At 35.6% G+C, this 11889-nt stretch overlaps 1 protein-coding gene across 1 annotated transcript in view; it reads left to right on the forward strand.

Annotated features, from left to right (window-relative positions):
- Smp_164270 (putative cell adhesion molecule) overlaps positions 1-11889 on the forward strand; it is a gene marked incomplete at its 3' end in the record, with an annotated part of 74651 nt that extends 62762 nt beyond the window's left edge. The window contains exons 14-20 of the mRNA XM_018798778.1: positions 1100-1284; positions 2898-3374; positions 5770-5938; positions 7826-7998; positions 8913-9066; positions 10450-10651; positions 11664-11889. Of these exons, the coding sequence (XP_018653686.1) occupies positions 1100-1284; positions 2898-3374; positions 5770-5938; positions 7826-7998; positions 8913-9066; positions 10450-10651; positions 11664-11889 (1586 nt within the window). The remainder of the gene's footprint in view (positions 1-1099; positions 1285-2897; positions 3375-5769; positions 5939-7825; positions 7999-8912; positions 9067-10449; positions 10652-11663) is intronic.

Genomic DNA, 11889 nt, shown 5'->3' on the forward strand with positions numbered 1-11889 from the left:
TAATAAGTGAGAGAGAGAGAGAAGAAGAATCTATGCACTCAAAATCAAAATCAAGTTAATAACACATTAATCTTAAAAAAATGTCTGTTTTCGAAAATAACACTGAAGAGGTATGTGGTTAACGTTAGCAACAAGTAGTTGAAAAAAATTGTACTATATCGGGTAAAGTACAATTTTTCCTTAAGGGGTGATGAGTGTATTATGAGAAAGTGTCATACTTATGTAAAAAGGGAATACATAAATATCGTAAAGATGCGGACAAAAATGAGAATGTTACCATGTGTTAGCGTGCCTTTACGTCGTGATTGTCTGGACGATAAAATAAGACGTTCGTATGAGTGACTTTGAAATCGTTTATGGACATGACAGCGGAATAAATCGTGACAATAAATAGAGTAGAATATAACAAATTGGTCTGTAATGCCGACAGAATATAAAAAAAAATATTTGAGTATGAACAGGTTTCAATAAGCCTCAGTAAAGTAAATGGCGTTGATTAGCGATTGATGGTTTGGTATATTTGCATGGCATTGGGTTTATATGAGATAAGCATAATTCAATTATAAGATCATAATTGCATTGATGGGTGGTATTCGTTGATGTACTGCAATTGCGATAATCATAAAATACGAAGTCAGTGTACGTCGTCGTTTACGTTCTGACTAGATACATTGAGTCGTCGTCAAATATGTATTAGTAGAATAACCAGGGAAACAGAATAGTGACTGTGGAGTCGTATTCATTTTTGATCTTGAAGTTTAGAGTGGTTTGTATGACTTGAGAAGAAACCCTCTTAAAGTTAAGTTTCATGCTAGTTGATGCTTCTCAACATAGCATAATTGTATTCTTGATGGAACTGAGCCTCTCATCTGGATTTATTTTTCAACTATGTCTAACGAAATACCATCAAATTTTAGTTTACTTGATATCAAGTCACCTATACATTGCAACTTGGTTGATACAATTCCATGAACACCATGCAACTAGACAAACATGATGATGTTGGTTACTACTCAATGATTAATTACATTTTGCTATGTTTTATTTCATAAAAATTTTCTTCGAATTTCTTCTCCTTTTTAAAAAAAACGACAATTAGCTACTGGTTCCTACGTCAGTGTAAGTCAATTATCTGAAGTAACAAATGGACGTATTGGTCAATTATCCAATGGTACTTTATTATTATCCAATGTAGATGAATCAGATCCAAGAGAATTTCTATGTTTTCTTAAACCAGGTAGATTATCAACTGCTGCACAACGTAGTTCAGCGGTTAATTTAGAAGTACATGGTAAGTTAATTAGTTCGTTTGTTAAATGATATTTATTTTTAATTTTTTTAAACACATAAATATTGGTACAAGGGAGCACCAGATATATATGCGACACACAAATCTCATTCGATTTGCTTGAGAGCTGTGATACTGCTGAGGTGCCCAAACCGAAGCAGGTGGTTTTCTTAGGGGGCCACACCTGGAGCCTTCGACTTAAATATCTGATCCACAAGGCAGTGGAGAATCGTAAGGAAATGCAGTCCCATGATAGCCGGTGACAAACGATTGGTTAGTACGCCATTTGTTCCTTCAGGATACTGGAGTTCATGTGCACGATTGGTTTGTAATGAGTGTTTTCCAACTCCCCTAGGTGGACTTTCCTTGTCCACCGACCCAGTTAAAGCACTTGTCGGATATTCGCTTTTCATCCTCTCAATTTCTTAAACAAAACTCCCGCTACGAGAAGGTAGTGAGTAGGAAGTTATATATACGAAAAGGTTTATATTTTTTTAGTACTTAAGTTATATGTGGTTTGGTATTCGTCTCGAATTTATATCGATCTGTATACTAATGAAAACCGAAACACGTAAGACAGCCGTTCCGTCATAATATTATCCTATTTGTGGAGCAGTGACTTAGTAGTTCAAGTGTTTGAGTGTCAGCTTTTAAGTCGAAAATTAAAGCTCCCGCTCCCTATACCTTCATTTTAAGTAACTGGATAGTATTTCTTGCCTTACTCAACGGTGGAATATGTACATTCTGATAGGATACTTCGTTATAGTAATTCCTTTCGATTAAGTAGTTAGAAGCCTTTCCTACGAAAATATTCTATACATCAGCGTATAACTGAAGTATTTGTTTTGATGGTAAAGAGAAGTAAACTGAGGAACGAGCTATTTTTAGAGCTTGTATTATTAGATCATTAGGGTCTAGTTCATAAGAATCTCGGTTCCTAGGTTTGATACTTGATTCTAATTTTGAGTGAAATGATGCACTCTGTAAGATACAAACCCATGTCACCTAATATCACTTGTGAAGACTTTACTTACTTACTTACGCCTGTTACCCCTCATGGAGGAGCATAGGCCGCTCACCAGCATTCTCCATCCAACCCTGTCCTGGGCATTCCTTTCCAATTCGTTCCAGTTGTTATTCATCCTTTTCATATCTGCTTCTATTTCCCGGCGCAGTGTGTTCTTTGGCCTTTCTCTTTTCCTCTTCCCTTCAGGATTCCAAGTAAAGACTTTACTGCTGTAAAAATATGTTAACCTGTTCTTAAGTACTTATTCGCTTAGTATCTAGAATGCTCGTTTCATCCTTCCATGGTTTCATCAATTGAGGGGATGTGTTTGGTGTTTTAATGTGCACAAATTACTTATTGTTTTCAATTTAAACTGAAAATAAATCAGTATATACCTTCTCAAGATAGGTTGTTTGTATAGATTGTCTTTTTCGAAGAATAGTTTAGATCATGTACTGACAGCCGCTGTAAATCAAGAAGTTATTGGATAACTGTTTCGGTTTCGTTTGACGCTCTTCAGCAGTACACACTGACAACTGTTCTAGAGACAAAACACATAAGTGGATTATCTGTCAACTGTTAATTTGTTTATTCAAATTCCAGTTTTACTTTATTGATCATATTCGTTTGCAACGTTTTCTTTTCTCGATAATATCTACGATAGTACCTGCACGTATTGATCCATTGGATGCCGTTGAAAAAGTTCGCGGTTCTCGATTCAATTTAACTTGTAGTGTTTACGGTGATCCAGATGATTTAAAAGCATCTTGGTATTATCGTTTATCATCAAAATCACGTTGGCAAATTATTGATAAACCATGTGTTGTTCCATTGGCTTACGTTGATGGTGTGACCAGAAGTAGTAGTGGAAGTACACAACGTGTTGGTGATGGTGTAACATTAGAACCTTTCAAAACCGATGATAATATATTTTCTGATCTTCGCGATTTATCATTTGATCCTTCAGACAAGTCATCATCATCACCATCTACAGAGTTTAACAGAGATTGGAGTCCTAGTTTAGCGGATTGTCAGAGCTATGCGACAGAAGGTTTAGAAAGTGGTATATTATTTCGTCAAGTAAGTGAGGAACATATTCTTCAAAATTATAAAACTCATTTGTTTGAATCAATCATTTTTTAGAATTATGTTTTCTCTGTCAAACATTCCAATCTAATACGGTTCACTAATTGGGTAACTGATTGTACCAAATTTGAGTAAGGTGACCACTGAAGACAATGGAATATGGTCATATAATATCACGAATTGATGGGATTTAGACTTGTATACCATCAAATTCTTACTCAATCGCCTGGAGTTTAATCTTTTGTGTGCGAGACTGTAGTTGGTGATTTCGGTTCCTATTGATGATTGATTTATTTGCCAATCGAAATACGACGTATTTAATGTTAGTACTGTGATAAACCAATGGCGTCTGATCGGTATGAGCAACCTAGCGTCCTTATTAGTCTTTTATTCGCCTAGCTCATCCAGTTGAGTCCAGAATGCCAATAACAACGTCCACTATACGAATCATTTATTTCAATCATACTTGGTTTATATACCAGCCAAACGGACTACATCACACCATAAAATAGGAAATAACATTTATACAAGATCAAGCCAGAAAGTGGCTATGAACGTGGGAGACTGTAATCAATAAACTTAACGTGAGAACAGTAAATCGTATAATAATAATCTATAGGTCAAAATGAAGCTTATAATACGAGGGATATAAATATGCATAACCTAGTTACTAGACAGCTATGCAATAGGATATATTTATAATATTACTCCATTAACAGTTCTTTGAAGTTACCCGTAATTTAATCTTCACTAGGATATAATAGTAACAGTGTTAGTAATATTAGTAGTTGTAGGATGTTGAGTCGGCTTCCGGAGAACTTCAACAGAGCCTCCAGAGGCCCAAAAGGAGCCGAAGAGCCCTAGCCAATCAGAGTATGATGGAACATTCTAGAATTCCAACGTGGCGTATTACTATTTGTCGGTAGCATAATATGTCGTTAACGGATTGGCTGAAATATGATGTTCATTTAACAGACGCTAACATTTATAAATACCCATGATTTTCTGTACAAAAATGAACTTTGGAGTAAAGTGTTTTCTCTCATACTTGCGTCTTCTCTCTGGTGTTCAAGTCTCTGAGTAGTTCTAGCCTGTGGGTTAACAGAATAGCTTAGGAAAACGAATATAGCGTTCAATCGACGTGACATATCATAGGAAACTTCAGAAATATACAGTTTGATTCGAGAAGGAAGAATGAATTCTCTGAATTAAAGGTATAAAATAATTTCAAATCTCAGGATCTTCGGGAAGACAAAGAGTGAATATATTTAAGCCACTACGGCTGATTCTGATTCGTTTCATATAATATATTCAACTACTGATTGACGTTATCAGGCGAACTCCAGTCAGGTGGTCAGTATCTGTTAACAGGAGTCAATGCATTAGCCAATGAATTCATGAACTGAAGTCATTTTCTAGTCTGGGTATCCATAGCTTTCTCCCAATTCACTCCTATACCAGCCATTAATGCGCATCGAGGTAGCCGATAGTTTAGCATACGTAAGACATCTCACAGCTCGATGAAATCCCTCCTTCTCAGTAAAATCTGATAAGCACACAGTACACACTTAATTTGCAAACTATCAATCAATTGTCTCAATCTTGACTGTTCCCTCTGCAAATATCAGTCCATCTTCTCTGAGTTCATTGTTCATGTATTTTCATACCAATTCCGTCCCATTCTTTTGTTATTGATCTTCTACTAAAATACATTCAATGCTCGACCATCATTATATACTACTTGTATGGATATAAGTATAGCTTACACCACATTGACATTAATAAGTCCTTAAATATCTTATCTTTAGATAAAGAGAAACTCATCCTAACAGATCCTTATATTCACTTAGTGTTGTTTTCTTGTATCTTCCCATTGTTATTTAGGACTGCAATTGATCAGTCTCTTGTTGGCATTGTGCATCCTGTGCGGACTGCCTCGATATTACCTGAAGTCACAAGCTTTATAAGCAAAGATGGATAGTGGCTAGTAGTGCTTCAGGTAATATTGAGGCAGTCCGCACATAATGCACATATGCCAACAAGAGACTGATAAATTACAGTCCTAAATAACAATGGGAAGATACAATTAAACAACATCAAGTGAATTTCAACTTCACCCCATTGCACAAGTAGGTGGCTATCAGGACTAACTAGTTAAGTGGATGACGCGATGACGTTTAAAGCGAACGGTACTAGGTTTGAGTCCCAGAGTGAATATCAACACGTCTGAGATGCAGGTACATCCAGCTGACGAGTCCCAGATAGCACGTAACACATGTCAAACTGGATTCTACTGCTAGCCACTATCCATCTTTACTTATAAGGACTCTTATATTGTTATTCATTGTTTTCAATCATCACTTATATTTATATGTTCCTTTATCTTTAGGTTTCATATTTTAAACCTAATAAACGTGGTTTAGATAAACAATTACAATTTTTAAATTTAAAAGAAGTTCATATGGGTGAATATTTATGTAAAGCTTCTAATAAATATAATCGTAATTCACGTGGTCAACCAATTGAAGTAGAAGCATTTGTACGACTTACTGTAATTTGTAAGTTTTCTTTTTTTAAAATACTAATTCATTTTTACGTAATTTCAATTTCATTGTGTAATTCAGTCATCCGGTGGAGTGTTTTTTGTTCTCTGAGCTGAAGGTCTACAGGATAGATAAGCTGTGAATTATTTATATGGAGATATTCAAACATTTCACTTCGGTGAGACTATAATTTATGGATGACCTTTGAAAGAATCTTAAATGACCTTGAGAAATGTTAACCAATCAGGAAACAGTCAGCATAGAGTAATAATATATTATACAAAACCAAATAATTAAGGTGGATACATTTCTTTCATATAGTCCAAAAACTTGTCAAGGTTAGAAAAAGGTTCAAAGGTTCCAAAATCGTAATGCATACGGTAGAGGAACTCATCCATATGGCTCCATATTAGCTGGTCTCTGGAACCATGATAAGGTCACAAAAACCCTCTCAGCCTCGACCACATAGCTTCATTATTGTTTGTGTGTACTACGGTTGTGCACGTTTATCATTCTTATTTTGGATATGTCCCTACAATACTCATACTACTGGACAGGAGAAGCTTCAGTAACATCTGCAGTTATTGCAACCAATGTTACTGGTGCTTTTATTATACAGTTCGCGGCAATCACTATAATATGCCTTAGTCTCAATCTGGATCGAGCGATAAAGGTTCCTATTCTAGCAAACGTCTTCCTTCAACATATATTACATCGAAGGACAACATCACGGTAGTCTGCACAAGGTCTACAAGTCATTTAATTACCGCAATTACAAATAAAGGAACTTCTTAGTAATCCCATTTATTTTAGCCGCTTAATTGTCAAGTCTTCTCTAAAATCCTTTGTGAACCGATTGTACATGAGCATCAGGTACTGAAATTGGTGCTGTGACCTTGAAATCCCTCAAACGCTTCTGATTGGCTCGTCCATAAACTATAGTCTTGCCTTCACTTCTATCTGAAGTTTGTGCTAATGATGTTGTTCAGAAGAATAATGAAAGTTCCATGACCAAGATATCCAGTTCAGAAAACAAAACTCCATCTGAGCTACAAATCTCCGCTATCTCAAATTCAATCATCATTTTGTACTTCTGAACAGAAGAAAACGATATAACTCAACAAAAACGTACAGATTGAATAACGGAAGGATTTATCAGTTTGTTGATTTATAGGTATAAAGTTTTGAAGTTTGTTAAGTTTCATTGAAATCCTCAACTGATCTAAAGTAGATCACTATTGAAAGCTCGAAAGCATTGAATGACCATTTCGTTCTAGTATGAGACTCCTTAGAAGTGCACATCTACAATCTGCGGGAATCGAACCCAGAGCTTTCGAAATCAACGTCTAACTTCATTCAAGCCGCGATATTGCGCGACCATATCCCATTCTCTTTGGTTATTATGATTCCGCAAATCTGCATGCTGATAATAATTATGTATTGACTAGTGACTAGTTTCAAGAGAGATTTCCTGGAGTTCTAGTGCGAAGCAGTGACTAGTGGAGTCTTATCCGTGTAGAGTGTGAGACAGTTATCTACCTCAGTCAATGGATGAAGGGTTTTATTTTTTGTTTATAGTATCGATTAGATTCTATTGATCATGTTATAATGTAACCAATAGTTTAAGTGTAACCCAAGATTACGTACACTATATTTTGATGTTGGTTAGTCAGAAGTAATCACTGGAGAACAAACACCAATGGTCGATTGAAGTTGTCCGATAGTTCGGTGAATATAAGTTTTTCCAAAACACCAGTTGAATTTGTGAGTAAACATCAAAGTGACGAAACCAGATGACCTATCTTTTTTCTAATGATCCTTCGGTAGATATCTTTTGTCTTGAATGATGTTATTAACTCTAAAGTTTTGATTATCATGATTATTATTTTTGATTTTCTCTAGCTGTTCCCGATTCTGTTCAGTTTGTATATAATAGTTCTAGAACAACGGCTACAAGTGTATCATTTTCATGGTTACCACCTTTACGTGATGGAAATAAACCAATACGTCAGTATAGAATTCGATATTCACATTCAGAGCCAAGTGCTAATGGTCCGATGTCGTCTATTCAACAGGTGATTTGTTATTTGAAATATCTATCTTTTATTATACAGTTTGTTTAATAATTACGCGAATCGAGGTCAATACAATTCTTGGGCACTTAACTAGGAATCATGAATATCAATCCTGGGAAAGCTTGAATGGTTTCGAATTTGAGTATGGGTGTGTCGATCAGATATTCACTCTTTGTCTGGTTCTGAAATATAGAAATACTCACTGATGTGTGTGTATGTACTTTTATTCCTTGGTCTTAAAGCAACTTTCGAATCTGTTGATCAAGAAGCTTCATGTGAGTGTGTGTCATTAAAAGGCGTGCCCAAGAAGTACATTCACCTTGTACAGGTTCTTTACTCAAATAATACTGGTTATGACATACCATCTTCAGAATTAATAACTTCAAATAGTATTCGTCAGGGTCATCTGCTCTCCCTATTTTAATTGAAATTTGTCATATGTATTCTTTAAGAGATGACACTTTCGTCGTCTAACTTATTGGGAATCAATCTTCTAACAGGAAATTTACTAATCTACTTAGAATACACAGATGACATAGTCCTGTATGGTGGCAACTAAGAAAAAAAAGCAGAGTATACTGATCACCTTGATTAACAATCCAAGTATGTTTGAGATGCGTTTTTCTTCCTCTAAATGTAAATATTTTTTGAGACTGGCCCGTGTCAGCGCCTGAACTAGTGATGGAGGGTTCAGTAGTTAAGTACGCTAACCATTTCATTTATCTTTTAAAGCTCATCAGCCCTGGTGGTTTATGTTTGACCGAATCTCGGCATGGATTCAAAGCTCGGCTGATGTTTGCCAACTTGCTTCACTAGTCGTGTAGACGAGATAAAACTGTTTGCTAATCAATGGAATATGTAAACTTCAGTTGCACAATACCCATTTGTTATTGTTTTCTTTCTTCATTTCCTAGCCTAATGTTACAGAAATTGATGTATCTGAAAATCAACATCATATTGAATTAAATAATCTTCGACCGTATACAAAATATCATATTACCGTGGCTGCAATTAATGATGTTGGACCTAGTGCTGAAAATGCTCTCGCACTTACTACTCAAGAAGCTAGTAAGTTTATTTATAAGTTTGGAGATTGTAAAGATTGTTAAATTTGTATTGAGATCACGAAGTTAGACAACCGTTGAAAACGTGGAAGCGTCGAATAATAGTCTCATCCCATCATGGAACTCCTCATAATTGCTCGTCCACGATCACACTATTGTGAACCAAACCCAACACCTTCGGTTTCGTAAACATACCCCTAACCTGTAGAACAATGCGCTGGAATCCAACAATTGACAAATTCAAGCTACACACGACCCTTGATATTTGTTCACTGTATCCATTTAGTGTATTTTTTCTATAGTCTCCATTTGTGTTTCATACTTGCTCAAGCATAGTCTTTGAGTTTTTGTGTTTTAATAACTACCAAGGTTCTTACTCAGATATTACTCGAGGTTTTCTAAAAATGCATTGATGGTTAATATTTTTTGGTTGCACATATTATGGAAGGATCTTTCTTCTTGAGATACTTGGAAAGGAAACTAGGTTAAAAGTGATAGAAGGATGACTCCACAATCAAAACGGAGAACTTCTTGTTACCAGTCACAAACACTTGTTTCGTAAGTTACTTTTATGGTTCAAGTTCCATAGTTTTGAAATCCTACCACCGAAAATTTATGAGACATGATGTGGTGTTTTATATTCAGGTCCAATCTTATCAAACTTTCTCTTTCATTAAGAAAGGTAGCATCGCTGGAGATGTTGGGTATCCATGGGAATACATTACTATTTGTTTATTAAAACACATAAATATTGGTACAAGGGGCACAAGATATATATGCGCCACACAAATCATATTTGATTTATGTGAGGGCTGTGATACTGCCTGGCTGACCAAACCGAAGTAGATGGTTTTCTTAGGGGACCACACCCGGAGCCTTTGACCTAAAGGTGTGATCCACAAGGCAGTGGGGCATCGTGAGGAGATGCAGTTCCATGGTAGCCGGTGACCAACGATTGGTTCATACGCCATTTGTTCCCTCAGGATACTGGAGTCAACCCATATGCACCATTTGTTTGGAATGAGGGTTTTTTGAACTCCCCTAAGTGAACTTTCTGTGTTCACCAACCCGGTTAAGCTCGTGCCGAACATTGGATTTTCATCCTCTCAATTTCGTAAACAACAGTAATGCTGTGAGAAGGCAGTGAGTAGTACTTCCCTGGCAGAGGCTATATATGTATTATTCTTTTTTAGTACTTTATACCACTGATCTACCTATGTAATATAACATTTGTATGTATTGATTTTTATAATAACCCCAGTGAGATCGTATAATGAATATGACCCTATCTGATCATCCATAACCTTGAATTTTATGAATGTTCGTTGATTTTTATTTTTGATCTGTTATTAATATTGTATCTTTATATTATATCAAATAATTCCAGAACCAGATGGTCCAGTTCGTCGTCTTATCGCCAATGGAACTGCTTCTGATACAATTATAGTTAGTTGGGATAATCCAGCATTGGAACATTTAAATGGTAATGTTGATCGTTATTGGATTTGTCGACAACGTATTAAAGATAGTTTATCAATTGAAGAATTAACAGAACTTCCATGGCCTGAAGATCCAAACGATGAGCATAGGTAGGGTTTTTTTCTTAAATAAGTTGGATTATTATGTGAAACAGTGTTTAAGAATTAAAAAAAGGTTGACTTCCAACTACAATGAAGTTTGTAGGTTCGAATCCGGATTGATCCATTTTTTTGATTTAGTTATCTGGTATCAGTAATCAATACACAAATAGTATGATTCAGTAGTGGGTACATAGACCTGTACTTGCTAACTGAATTCACTAACATGTATCAGTGATTAAATAAGAATATCACTTAACAAGGAAACTGTTTCAGGGGACCAAAACCAAGATATGACTTAAATTCACCCAGTCATTCACTGTTGATCTAAGTTGTATTGGCAGATACACACTACCTGGTTAAAGTCCACGAGATAATTGCGATCAATAGTGTTGGATGGAGACATTGTATGTGTGTATGTGTCAAAATCGATCAATTCAGTATACTGGTATCCCCTTGTTACCTTCCTCTAGATCTTTTGTTTTGATGTCTCTTCATTCATAAATGCTTCAAATGATTTCGATGTTCAAATTGATATAAATTTACAACAAATAACTTTTCCCCCTGTTAGTTTATGTTAATTCTACTTACAAAATCTTCATTCTATCTATTCAACTCATGTGTAAAAGTCGGTTACTCGTCAAGTTTAACCTTGAAATTAAGATTAAGCTTGTAAGTATTAATAGCTATCATGTTAATAATAATAATTCGAGACGGGATCGTGGATGAGCACTGCTGAGGAGTCCCACAATAGGACGAAACGGCCATCCAGTGCTTCCAGGCTTTTGATAGTGGGCTAGCTTTAATTGACTCATGATTTCAACTATGACCCTGGTACAGTCTTTTTCTATTTGGTTTCCCTCCATCTATCTTCGCACAATATCGTCACCTCACTTTGTGTATGGTACATTTATCAGTGCCATTATTGAAAACAAGATTTTATTCTGTATAATAATCTTGATTATACTACACTAGAATTCTTCATTTAATTCGCCAATCGATCATGGATATTTTTTACTTTTAGTACATCAATGCGTGGTCGTTATAGTCGTGTACATTGTAATTTGATTATAAGACAAATGGATCATGAGATTAATGGTTTACCAAAATTCACTGCTTACGCTTTTCGAGTTATTGCTATGAATAGTAAAGGTCTATCACCGCCAGCTTATACACAAACAAGAACTCTAGAAGATTGTAAGTTTAATTGGTTTTATTTTCAGCTTAAAGTGATTTTGGTATTTAATTAG

Source organism: Schistosoma mansoni, chromosome 7, assembly GCF_000237925.1.
Source record: "Schistosoma mansoni strain Puerto Rico chromosome 7, complete genome".
Lineage (NCBI taxonomy): Eukaryota > Metazoa > Platyhelminthes > Trematoda > Strigeidida > Schistosomatidae > Schistosoma > Schistosoma mansoni.